General features: G+C 70.8%; 2 protein-coding genes across 3 annotated transcripts; one reads left to right on the forward strand and one right to left on the reverse strand.

Annotated features, from left to right (window-relative positions):
- Positions 1 to 363: 363 nt before the first annotated feature.
- On the reverse strand, positions 364 to 5,912 carry RBMS2 (RNA binding motif single stranded interacting protein 2). 2 transcript variants are annotated; one of them, XM_071800077.1, is made up of 13 exons: positions 5,120 to 5,912; positions 4,556 to 4,701; positions 4,420 to 4,478; positions 4,244 to 4,335; positions 4,010 to 4,167; positions 3,384 to 3,463; positions 3,197 to 3,306; positions 3,068 to 3,114; positions 2,899 to 2,989; positions 2,741 to 2,788; positions 2,072 to 2,179; positions 1,920 to 1,994; positions 364 to 1,834 (listed from the first exon to the last, which is right to left on the reverse strand). In XM_071800077.1, exons 1-13 carry the CDS (start codon positions 5,183 to 5,185, stop codon positions 1,754 to 1,756), a joined length of 1,161 nt encoding a protein of 386 aa, XP_071656178.1. In that variant the 5' UTR covers positions 5,186 to 5,912; the 3' UTR covers positions 364 to 1,753. The 2 variants fall into 2 exon arrangements, with proteins under 2 accessions (XP_071656178.1, XP_071656177.1); XM_071800076.1 differs by having other exon boundaries at positions 4,556 to 4,704; positions 5,120 to 5,235.
- A 2,011-nt stretch (positions 5,913 to 7,923) lies between these two features.
- Positions 7,924 to 10,751, forward strand: LOC139825738 (aquaporin-2-like). The gene is made up of 5 exons (XM_071799841.1): positions 7,924 to 7,938; positions 8,292 to 8,618; positions 8,682 to 8,831; positions 9,973 to 10,053; positions 10,404 to 10,751. Exons 1-5 carry the CDS (start codon positions 7,924 to 7,926, stop codon positions 10,593 to 10,595), a joined length of 765 nt encoding a protein of 254 aa, XP_071655942.1. The 3' UTR covers positions 10,596 to 10,751.
- Positions 10,752 to 12,068: the final 1,317 nt, after the last annotated feature.

Below are 12,068 nucleotides of genomic sequence, written 5' to 3' on the forward strand. Positions count from 1 at the left end.
GGGGGACTCATTCCTGGGGATCAATATGGAAAGGGTGACATTCTGGGGGGGGGGGGGGACACACCCACTTTTGGGGGGCTATAAGGACCCCCCCACCTCTCCCTCTCCCCACACCACACAAGCATTTGCTTTTCTTGCCTTTTTTATTTAAAAACAAAACATAAAACAAACCTTGAAGGAGGAGGGGGTCATTGAGGGGGGGGGGTATCGAGGGGGGTTTATTGGGGGGGGGGTTTTGGGGGGGCCGAGCGCGGAAGCAGGAGGAAGAAATACAAAACTAGAAACCTCTGGAGAATTTCTTTTTTCTTTTTAAAAAAAAGCAACTTAAAAACCTGTACAAAATGCGCTACGTATAAATTAAAAGGGGGGGGGCCTGGGGGGGCCTTGGCTTCTCCTCTGCAGCTCAAGCACCCCCCTCCCCAACCAGGGGAACCCCGGCAATCGGTGACCCCCCCCCCCCCTTTCTCCTTGCAGCAGGGGGGGCGTCCCAGGGCCCCCCAGCCCCGGGTGGGGGGGGGGCAGCTGTGGGTCTCCCTCTTTGGTTCCTTCCTGGGGGGGCCGCTGCCCCCCAACCAAAGGGGCTGTGCCCGGGGGGGCCGGGCAGTAGCAGCAACAGGGGGGTGGAGGGAAAAGTGGGTGATGGCTGGAAACCGGGGGGGAGGTGTCACCCCAAACGGGGGGGGACAAAGGGCCACAGCCCCTTGGCCCCCCCCGCCAGGGCTGAGCACCGAGCTGTGGGGTGAGGTAGATGTGTGGGGGGGTCCCTGTGGCCCTGGGGGGGCTGGGGACTCCTGGGGGGGGCTGGAAGAACCGGGAGGCCCTGGGCAGAGCTGGGGGGGGGCGGGGGGGCACAGCGGCCCCAGAGCTGGAAGCAAATGGGCAAATGGGGGGGGTGCTGACCCCCCCCTGCTCCGGGGAGGGATGGACGGACAGACAGACCCACGGCGCGGGGGTCGCGAAGCCGGGGCGGGGGGGGTCGGGGCAACTCACCCCCCCCCAAACACTCCCTCAATCTTTGGTTGCAAGAGCCGCCCCCGGGGCCCCCCCGTGATTGTCGCTGGGGGGGGGGTTGGGGGGTTGGACTCTAAAGTGCCTGGTTGACCCTTGGGGTGCCCGTGGAGGCGGGGTGGGGGGGGGGTTATTGCACTTGTCCTGCCCCCCCCCGGGCCGGGGTTGGGGTGGGGGGGGGCAGCATGCAGACCCCGGCCCGCGCCCACGGGGGCAGGAATGGCTGCGGGGGGGTGGGTGGGGGGCAGCACCCCCGGCCCTGCGGGGGGGCTGGTGCCCGGGGACCGCGCCCCACGGCGGGGGAGCTGGGGGGGTCACCGTGGGGGGGGGGGGGGTGTCCCCCATCCCCGAGCCGGGGGCACCGGCCGCACCGGGCAGCAGAAGGCACGGGGGGGCACCGCGGCGGGAGGGGGGGGGGGCGGTGCCCTGGAAGCACGAGGGGGGGGGCGGCCGGGGCCCCCCGGCCCCCCCGGGGCGGCATTGGTTGGTTTTGCCTTTTTTTTTTCTCTTTTTGCTTTTTTTTGCTTTTTTTTTGCTTTTAGTTTTTTAGAAAATTCAGGAGGAAGAAAAACCCTCCGGGGGGGGGAGGGGGGGGCAGGGGGGGGCAGCGGGACCCCCGCACAGGGACAGCCCCCCCCCCCCATCCCGGGTCAGGGTCCGTCCCCAGGCAGCGGTGATGGGGTGGGGGGGTCCCGGTCCAGCCCCTCCCATAGTCGGGGGGTCCCTCGGGCCGGCGCCCCCCCCACTACTTGGGGTAGGGATAGGGGAAGGCGCCGGGTTCGGACGGCGACTCGATGGGGCCGTGGGCCGGGGCGGCGCTGCCGTCCTGTGGGGAGGGGGCAGTGGGTCTGAGACCCCCCCTGGAGCCCCCCCCAAATTCCCCCGAGCCCCCCCGAACCCCCCTCACTCACCTCCAGCGGCAGCGCGGGTGGCACCGGTGGGTACGGCGGGATGAAGGCGCCGGGGACGGCGGCAGCAGGGACATACTGGGGGGTGAATGGGGGGTCAGGGGGTCTGGGTGGTGAGGGAATTGGGGGGGCTTTTAAAATGGGGGGGGTCTTACCGTGCCAGCGCTGCCCAGAGAGAGGTGGCCGAGCTGCTGGGCCAGGGGGGCCACCACGGAGGGCTGGAGGGGGACGGCGTGGTCCACAGCGGGGGCCAGAACCGCACCCTGCATGGCCCGTCGAGGGGGGACGGGGGGATATGGGGACAGGGGGACACGGGGATGGGGGGAAGACGCAGGTCAGGGGGGAACATGGGGACAGACAGGGAAATTGGGGCGGGGGGAACACAGGGATGGGGAAGCGGACACAGGGGCTGTGGGACCCAGGGTGCGAGTGGGGCGGGGCTGTGGGGCGGGGCCATGGCAGCGGTGGGCGGGGCATTCTCAAAGGGGTGGAGCCATAGCAGAAGGAGGCAGGGCATGGCAGAAAGGGCGGGACCATAACAGCAGTGGTTGGGGGCGTGGCAGTAGTGGGTGGGGCCACAGCAGTAGTGGGTGGGGCCACAGCAGCAGGTGGGGCGGGGCCACGGCAGTAGTGGGCGGGGCCACGGCAGTAGTGGGCGTGGCAGGTCCGAATAAGGTGAGGCCGTGACAGCAGTGGGCGGGGCATGCCCGAATGGGGCGTGGCCATGGCAGTGGAGCACGGGGTGTGGCTGCCAAACCGGGGTGGGGCCCGGAATGGTGTCAGGGCGGGGCAGGGCGGGTGGGGCAGGCGGGGGCGGGGCTCACCGTGGGCTGCACGAGGTACGATTGGTGCATCCAGGCGGGGCCGTGAACCTGCAGCAATGGGGAGGGGGGGTGGGAGCGGGCGGGGGCTCCCCAAGCCCCCCACCCCTCTCCCTGTGGGGGACACCCCTTCCCACCCCCCCCCCCCGAACCCCCCATACCTGGTAGGAGGAGACAGGGGAGGGCAGGTAGGGCAGCGCGGGGGGGGCGATCATGCGGCTGGGGGCCAGGCCATAGGGGGCCGGGTAGAACCTGCGGGTGGGGGAGTCAGGGGCGGGGGGGGGGGCACAGCTGGCACCCCCTCACACCCCAGGTCCAGGGGGCACCCACCCATTCTGCAGCGCTGTCGCGGGGTCGTAGGCCAAGGTCACGGTGTTCTGGGGGGGCAAATGGGTCAGTGGTGCCCCACACCCCCCCCACCTATGGGGTGTGTCCCCCCCCCGCCAAACCCCCCCTCACCGTGTCGCCGTCCCGCGCCCACGCTCTCCCGTTGGGCACGAACTTGCTCTGGCTCTGCCGCTTCTTCTGCCCCCCGTCCGCGAACTTGCAGAGCAGCGGGTCCGGGGGGGCTGGGGTGGACAATCAGCACTGTCAGCTGCACCCCAGCACCCCCAAGTGCCCCGTGACACCCCCCCCTCCAGCTCACCTGGCACCCCCGGGGGCATCTTGATGTACTTCCCGTTGAAGTGGGTGATGACGGCCTCGCACTTCTCCGTGGATTCCATGCTGGGGGGAGCGGGGCTGGGCCGGGGCCATGCGCGGGACCCCCCAGTCCCCTATGGATCCCCCCAGCCCTATGGGGCCCCCCAAGCACCCCCCTTCCTCCCGGGCACCCCCAGCCTCACAGGCTGCCCCCTAACCCCCAGCAGAGCCCCCCTAGCCCCATGTGGACCCCCCAGTATCCCACATCCTCCCAGGCACCCCCAGCCCCACCTGCTACCCTGGACTCCCCAGCAAAGCCCACCTGCCCCCTCACCCATAAGTGGACCCCCCAGAACCATGTGGACCCCCCAGCATTCCCTCATTATCGCAGGCCCACATCCTGCCCTGTGCCCCCCCAGCAGAGCCCACCTGAGCCCCCCAGCCCCTTGTGGCTCCCCCAAGACCCACGTGGCCCCCCCAGAACCATGTGGACCCCCCAGCATTCCCCCATCATCCCAGGCACCCCCAGGCCCACATGCTGCCCTGTGCCCCCCCAGCAGAGCCCACCTGAGCCTCCCAGCCCCTTGTGGCCCCCCCAGACCCACGTGGACCCCCCAAGCCCCCCCATACCGTGCGAAGCCCACGCCGCGGCTGGCCCCGTGGGGGTCACGCAGGATGCGGGTGGACACCACGGTCCCAAAGGGTTTCAGCAGCGCCTCCAGCTCCTGCTCGTCCACCCCCGGCGGCAGGTTCGAGATGTACAGGTTGGTGGGGTCCTGCTCCTGCTGCTGTGGGGGGGAACAGAGGGGTGTCTGGACCCCGTGGTGGGGGTCTGGGGGTTTTGGGGGGGGGGATGTGCTGTACCTTGGCCATCTGCGCCTGCACCCCGCTGGCCTTCAGCGCCGTCACCGCTTTCTGAGCCGCCGTGGGGCTGTCAAAGTCAACGAAGCCGTAACCTAAAATGGGGGGGGGGGGATGTCACACACAAATGAGAGCGACCCCCCCAGAGCCCTCTTGCCACCCCCACGGCCTCCCCCAACCTTTGCACTTGTTGGTTGTCTTGTCCAGGATGGCTTTGGTGGAAACGATCTTCCCGTAGCTGGGGGGGAAACAGGGGGTTCAGCGCCCAGCGGGGGCTGTGGGGGGGGACAGCGGGGACCCCCCGACCCCACTCACGGCTGGCAGAGCTTGACCAGGTCCTGGTCGGTGGTGCCGGGGTGCAGCCCGCGGATGTAGAGGTTGGTTTTGCTGAGCTGGTCCGTGCCCCCCCCGGCGGGGCTGGGGCTGGGGGGGCCCAGCGGCTGCGCCGGGGGCACATAGGGCTGCTGGGGGGGGGACGGGGGGTGTCAGCACCCCGGATCTCCCGGGGATGTCTGTGCAGGGAGGATCTGACCCCCCCGGATCCCCGCGGGACCCCCGGCCCGACACAGCCCCGGGGATAGAGGGAAACTGAGGCACGGCGGGGGCCGTGACTCCCCGCGTGTCCCGCCCTGACCCCCGTCCCCGCGGGGGGTTCCGCGGGGGGTTCCCCTGGGTGTCCCCTCGCCCCTCCCCGGGCCTGCCGAGGATCCCCGGTGCGATTCGCCGCGGGGAGGGGGGGGGTGACCGGGCCCCGCCTGTGCTTCCCCCGCCCGCCACGGCCAACCCGGGGGAGGGGACGGCGGGTCCCCCTCCACCCCCGCCACCGCGGGTGTCCCGGGCCGGGATGGCGCTGCTGCGGCCCCGGGGGGGTCCCGGTACCTTCTTGCCGCCCTTGTTGTAGGTGAGCGCGGGGAGCGCGGAGCGCGGCGGCACCGACAGCAGCATTTTCCCGAGCGCGAGGGGCCGCGGCGGGGCGGGGCCGCGTGACGTCACGCGCGGAGCCAGCCTGGAATCCGCGCCGGCCCCGCGCCGCCGGGTCCTAGTGCCGACCCACCCGGGACCGGACCCCGAACCCCGGCCTGCCGGGGGGGTTTCCCGGTGCTGCCCCCCGCCCCGCCGCGGGGATGGACCCTCGCACCCCCACCCCCCGCCCCGGGTCCCAGGTCCCTGCTGGATGTTGCACTCAGTCGAGGCGTCGCCGCGGCGGGGGGACAGCGACACGGGGGACAGGAACACGGGGAGACAGGGACACGGGGAGGACAGCGACACGGGAGGCACGGACACGGGGGACAGGGACACGGGGAGACAGGGACACGGGGGACAGGGACACGGGGGACGGGGACACGGGGAGGACAGCGACACGGGGAGCACAGCGACACGGGACGCAGGGACACGGGAGGCAGGGACACGGGGGACGGGGACACAGCGGGGGACAGGGACACGGGGGGACAGCGACACGGGGGGGACAGCGACACGGGCGCAGGGACACGGACACGGGGAGACAGCGACACGGGAGGCAGGGACACGGGGGACAGGGACACGGTGGGGACAGGGACACAGGGTGGGACAGGGACACAGCGGGGGCAGCGACACGGGGAGGACAGCGACACGGGTGCAGGGACACGGACACGGGAGGACAGGGACACGGGGGGACAGGGACACGGGAAGACAGGGACACGGGAAGACAGGGACACAGTGGGATAGAGACACAGGGGGACAGGTACACGGAGGACAGGGACACGAGAGTCAGGGACACGGGGGGGGGGTACAAGCCGGCTGTGGGAGGGTGACACCGGGGGATCCTCCCGCCCCCGGCAGCGACCCGTTCGCTATACCGGGACCTGCGCCCCGCCCCACCGGGCGTCAGCCGCGGGATCGCTCGGTCCCGAACACCCGCGACCCCGTGGAGGGACGGTGCTGGCCGGGGGGGCTGCAGCCTCGGGGGCTGGACCAGGGTCCCCGTCCCGCGGGGGGTCACTGGGTGAGCTGCCCCGGCGGCGGGGCCGGTGGTGGCCGCTGCGCCCCGCTCGGTGACGCGCGGTCCCTTTAAGCGCGGCTCCTTTAAGGCCGCCAAGCCCCGCCCCCAAGCCGCCATTACCCTTCGGCGGGGGCGCTCGCCCCGCCCCGCGCCGCCATCGCGGCACCGCCTTCTCCCCCGTCACGTGACGCGGGCCGGTTCCGCCCCGATCTGAAGGCGGGCGGGGCGCCGCCATCTTGGCGCGCCCGTTTCCCCCCCACGCCCCCCCTCCAGCAGTACCGGGGGGTCCGAGGACCGGCAGCGCCCCCCCGGGCACCCAGGGGCTCTGCGGGGGCAGGACCGGGGGTCCCAGCCCCGGAGCGGTGGGGCTGGCGGAGCCGCTGCCGCCCCCTCGCCCCCCCGTGTCCCCACGTGGTTCCCCCCCGTGTTTCCCCCTTCGCGGCGGCCTAGGGCGCGGATTGTTCTGGCTCTTTGCGGAACGTCAGCAGCCCCGGGTCCCCCCCCCGGGTCCCCCCCGTGCTGACCAGGCCCTTCCCGGCCCCGCTGACTCACCCCACGTGCGGCCGGGGCTGCTGAGCTGGCAGCGACACGGGGGGGACAGGGACACGGGGACAGGGACACGGGGGGGACAGGGACACGGGGACAGGGACACGGGGGGGACAGGGACACGGGGGAGACAGAGACACGGGGGGACAGGGACACGGGGACAGGGACACGGAGGGGACAGGCGCAGGGGGACATGAACACGGGGACAGGCACACGGGGACAGGGACACGGGGGAGACAGAGACACGGGGGGACAGGGACACGGGGACAGGGACACAAGGGGGACAGGGACACGGGGGAGACAGGGACACTGGGGGGATAGAGACACGGGGGATGGGGACACGGGGGGACAGCAACACGGGAGGGGCACAGGGACATGGGAACACAGAGACCTGGGGACAGGGACATGGGGAACAGGGACATGGGGGGAAACAGGGACACGGGGGGATAGGGACACAGGGGAACAGGGACATGGCGGGGGCAGGCACATGGGGACAGGGACACGGGGGGATGGGGACATGGGGAGGGTGGGGACATGGGGGACAGGGACACTGGGGGGATAGAGACAAGGGGGATGGGGACACGGGGGACAGCAACACGGGGGGCAGGGACACTGGGGCAATGGGGACATGGGGGGACAGGGACGGGGGGGCGGGGTCACAGGGGGACAGGGACACGAGGGGAACAGGGACACAGGGGGCACAGAGACATGGGGGACAGGGACACGATGGACTGGGACACAAGGGACAGGGACATGGGGGGCACAGGGACACCCCCGCCCTCGCCTGCCACCCCCCCAGGCACCAGCGCAGGGACACCCTTGTCCCCGGGCGCCCGTCACTGGGTACAGGGGGTGTGTGTCCCCCCAAGCACTGTCCCCCCTGCCCACCCCGGCCTTTCATCTTGTCCTTTTATCTCCCTCTGGTCGCTGTGGCAACCCCCCCGTGTCCCCGTGCGTTGTCATGGCGCCCAGGGATGCTCAGAGCCCCCCCGGACCCCCGCAGCCCCCCCGGGCTCTGCCCCATCCTCAGCCCCCCCAGCACCCCGGGGGTGTCTGGTGCCCAGCGTGGGGCTCCCCCACACCTGGGGGGTGGCGGGGCTGGGGAGGGGTGGCGGTGCCGGGGGTGTCCCCTCCCTGGCGTCCCCATGCCAGCTGCGCCATGGCCATCGGGGAGGTAAGGCCCTGCGAGCCACGCGGCCCCTCGGCCCCCCCAAACCCCCCTGAGCCCCCAGACCCACAGCACCCAGGGGGTGAGCGGGCAGCCCCCCAACTCATACAGACCCCCCAGTACCAATCCCTCCAGTAGCTCCTGCCCCCAGCGCTGTGTCCATCACCCCCCATAGCCAGCGCACCATCTTTGCCACCGTGGTGTCCCTGCTGTCGTAGTGACCCCGGTGCCAAGGTGCACCAAGGTGCCCCCATCACCACGGTACCTGGTTACTGAGGTCCCCCATCACCCCATCATCAAGTCCCCCATCCCCTCGGCACCCGGTCCCCACCACAGTGACCCCCACCCTATGTCCCCAGGAGCTGCGGAGCGGCTGCTGCTGGCGGGGGGCGCTGGTGGAGGCAGCAGCGACCTTCATCTTCATCGGGGTGGTCCTGGGCGCCTCGGCGTCCCCCGCGGCCCTGGCGCCGGCACTGGCCGGGGGGCTGGTGGCCGGGGCGCTGGGCTGTGCCCTCGGGGCGCCCCAGGCCAACCCGGCGCTCACGCTGGCGCTGATGTGCACCCGCAAGGTGGGCGCCCTGCGCGGGGTCACCGCGCTCCTGGCACAGTGCACCGGGGCCACGCTGGCCGCCGCCGCCGCCCGCACGGCGCTGCCCCACGGCACCGGCCTCGTCACCAGGGTGAGTGTCCACGTCCCCATCCCGTCCCCATCCCGGGGCTGTGGTGCTGAGCTGGGGCTGTCGCTGCAGGTGGGGATGGGGATGGCGGGACAGGCGCTGGCCTGGGAGATTTTCGGCACCTTCCAGCTGGCGCTGGTTGCGTTCGGCACCGCCGGGCATGCGGCTCCACATGGCGGGCTGGCCCTGGGCAGCGCCGTGGCTGCCGGAGCCCTGGCCGCGGTGAGGACACCAAAACCCCCCCCGGGGCTGTGACCCCCACCCCAGACACCCCTGACCCCCCCGGGGCTGTGGCCCCCACCCCAGACACCCCTGACCCCCCGGGCTGTGACCCCCACCCCAGAGACCCCAACCCTCCCCGTGCTGTCACCCCTATCCCAGGCACCTCTGACCCCTCCCGGGCTGTGACCCCCACCCCAGACACCCCTGACCCCTCCCGGGCTGTGACCCCCACCCCAGACACACCTGACCCCCCCCCAGGCTGTGACCCCCACCCCAGACACCCCTGACCCCCCCGGGGCTGTGACCCCCACCCCAGACACCCCAACCCTCCCCGTGCTGTCACCCCTATCCCAGGCACCTCTGACCCCCCCCGGGCTGTGACCCCCACCCCAGACACCCCTGACCCCTCCCGGGCTGTGACCCCCACCCCAGACACCCCTGACCCCCCCCCAGGCTGTGACCCCCACCCCAGACACCCCTGACCCCCCGGGCTGTGACCCCCACCCCAGACACCCCTGACCCCCCGGGGCTGTGGCCCCCACCCCAGACACCCCTGACCCCCCGGGCTGTGACCCCCACCCCAGACACCCCTGAACCCCCTGGGCTGTGACCCCCACCCCAGACACCCCAACCCTCCCCGTGCTGTCACCCCTATCCCAGGCACCTCTGACCCCCCCCGGGCTGTGACCCCCACCCCAGACACCCCTGACCCCTCCCGGGCTGTGACCCCCACCCCAGACACCCCTGACCCCCCCCCAGGCTGTGACCCCCACCCCAGACACCCCTGACCCCCCCCCAGGCTGTGACCCCCACCCCAGACACCCCTGACCCCCCGGGCTGTGACCCCCACCCCAGACACCCCTGACCCCCCCTGGGCTGTGACCCCCACCCCAGACACCCCTGACCCCTCCCGGGCTGTGACCCCCACCCCAGACACCCCAACCCTCCCTGTGCTGTCACCCCCACCCCAGACACCCCTGACCCCCCCCGGGCTGTCACCCCCACCCCAGACACCCCTGACCCCCCGGAGGCTGTGACCCCCACCCACGCACCCCTGAGCCCCCTGGTCTGTGACCCCCACCCCAGACACCCAAACCCCCCTGGGCTGTCACCCCCAGCTGCCACCCCCTCCCTCCCGCAGGGCCCGTTCTCGGGGGGCTGCATGAACCCCGCGCGCTCGCTGGGTCCGGCCATTGTCACCGGCACCTGGGACGACCACTGGGTGAGTCCGCAGCACCCCCGGGTCCCCCCTGAGACCCCAACGTGGGGGTGGGTGCCCCAGGTGCAGTGTGGGCCCCCCCATTCCATCCCCACCCCAGCTCTTCCCTTTGGATGGGTCCCCCATGGGACTGGCTGCACCCCCAGATTGGGTCCTCCTGGTCCCTCCCTCCCCGTGGTGTCCCCATCCCAAACGTGTGACCCCCCCACCTGGCACAGCTTCCTCCCTGTCACCCATCCCCACGGCAGCGCCCAGCGTCCCCCCAGCCCCGCGTTCCCCCATCCATGGGGCACCCCTGTCATGTGTCCCCCCCCCAGCCCTGTGTCCCCCCCAGCCCTGACGTGTCCCCCCAGGTGTTCTGGCTGGGCCCGGTGCTGGGTGCGCTGCTGGCCGCGCTTTGCCACGACTTTCTCCTGGCCCCCGGTGCCCCCCGGGCGAAATTGGGCGCCTGCCTCGCCTGCCGGGACGTGGCGCCGCTGGACACCCCCAGCCCGGCCCCCTCCTCGCCCTCCAACCGCAGCCCCCCGGCCCCCCCGACGGCCTGAGCCCCCTGCTCCCCCAACCCATGGAGGTGGCGCATGTGTCCCCACCACCCCTGAGTGTGACACCCAGTGCCCCCCACTACACGGTGGGGGAATCGGGGAGGTGGCTCCATCAGCCCCCAAATCTCCTGGGAGGATTAAAAGTAGTTTTGGGTCGGAGCTGGTTCAGGTGTCACTGGGGGGTCTTGGTGGCTCCATCACCCCCCAGCTCTCCCGGGAGGATTGAAAGTGTTTTGGATCAGAGCTGGTTCAGGTGTCACTGGGGGGGGTCTTGGTGGGTCCATCACCCCCCAGCTCTCCGCGGGGGGTTAAAAGTAGTTTGGGGTTGGAGCTGGTTCAGGTGTCACTGGGGGTTTTGTTGGCTCCATCATCCCCCAGCTCTTCCAGGGGGACTGAAACTGTCTTGGGGTTGGAGCCTGTTCAGGTATCACTGGGGGTCTTGGTGGCTCCATCACCCCCCAGCTCTCCCGGGGGGATTGAAAGTGTTTTGGGGTCGGAGCTGGTTCAGGTGTCACTGGGGGGTCTCAGTGGCTCCATCATCCCCCAGCACTCCTGGGGGGGTTAAAAGTAGTTTGGGGTTGGGGCTGGTTAAGGTGTCACCGGGGGTCTTGTTGGCTCCATCATCCCCCAGCTCTCCCGGGGGGTTAAAAGTAGTTTGGGGTTGGAGCTGGTTCAGGTATCACTGGGGGTCTCGGTGGCTCCATCACCCCCCAGCTCTGCCGGGGGGATTGAAAGTGTTTTGGGGTCGGAGCTGGTTCAGGTGTCACTGGGGGGGTCTCAGTGGCTCCATCATCCCCCAGCACTCCTGGGGGGGTTAAAAGTAGTTTGGGGTTGGAGCTGGTTAAGGTGTCACCGGGGGTCTTGTTGGCTCCATCATCCCCCAGCACTCCTGGGGGGGTTAAAAGTAGTTTGGGGTTGGAGCTGGTTAAGGTGTCACCGGGGGTCTTGTTGGCTCCATCATCCCCCAGCTCTCCCGGGGGGTTAAAAGTAGTTTGGGGTTGGAGCTGGTTCAGGTGTCACTGGGGGTCTCGGTGGCTCCATCACCCCCCAGCTCTCCCGGGGGGATTGAAAGTGTTTTGGGGTCAGAGCTGGTTCAGGTGTCACTGGGGGTCTCGGTGGCTCCATCACCCCCCAGCTCTCCCAGGGGGATTGAAAGTGTTTTGGGGTTGGAGCTGGTTCAGGTGTCACTGGGGGTCTCGGTGGCTGCCAGACCCAATGCCGGGTGCTCCCCCCAAGGCCCACGTCCCCTCCCGTGGCCCCGCGGTGAGGGCGGGGGCCGGGACCCCCCAGCCTGTCCCGTGCCGGGGCGCTGAGCGCAGCAAACGCTTTGTGGTGGCCTCTGCAGCCCCGGCAGATTCCGGCGGGCGCCAATGGCCGGGCCTGGCCCTAATCCCCCCCCAGCCGGGGATTTAGCCCCCGCTAAGCCGGGCTGAATAACCCACACAGACAACAGGGCTGGGGGGGGGAGCCCCCAGT

Source organism: Patagioenas fasciata, chromosome 28 (genome assembly GCF_037038585.1).
Source record: "Patagioenas fasciata isolate bPatFas1 chromosome 28, bPatFas1.hap1, whole genome shotgun sequence".
In the NCBI taxonomy this organism is placed as follows: Eukaryota; Metazoa; Chordata; class Aves; order Columbiformes; family Columbidae; genus Patagioenas; species Patagioenas fasciata.

Excerpts from the sequence above, each read along its gene's own strand:
- RBMS2 (XM_071800076.1), bottom strand. The coding sequence starts at position 5,185 with ATGCTGCTGTCGGTGCCGCCGCGCTCCGCGCTCCCCGCGCTCACCTAC. Across the intron at positions 4,479-4,555 it reads CTGGTCAAGCTCTGCCAGCC|CTACGGGAAGATCGTTTCCA; the intron begins GTGAGTGGGGTC and ends TTTCCCCCCCAG. Across the intron at positions 4,168-4,243 it reads TGCAGGCGCAGATGGCCAAG|CAGCAGGAGCAGGACCCCAC; the intron begins GTACAGCACATC and ends TCCCCCCCACAG.
- LOC139825738 (XM_071799841.1), top strand. Across the intron at positions 8,619-8,681 it reads GCCTCGTCACCAGGGTGAGT|GTGGGGATGGGGATGGCGGG; the intron begins GTCCACGTCCCC and ends CTGTCGCTGCAG. Across the intron at positions 10,054-10,403 it reads GCACCTGGGACGACCACTGG|GTGTTCTGGCTGGGCCCGGT; the intron begins GTGAGTCCGCAG and ends GTGTCCCCCCAG.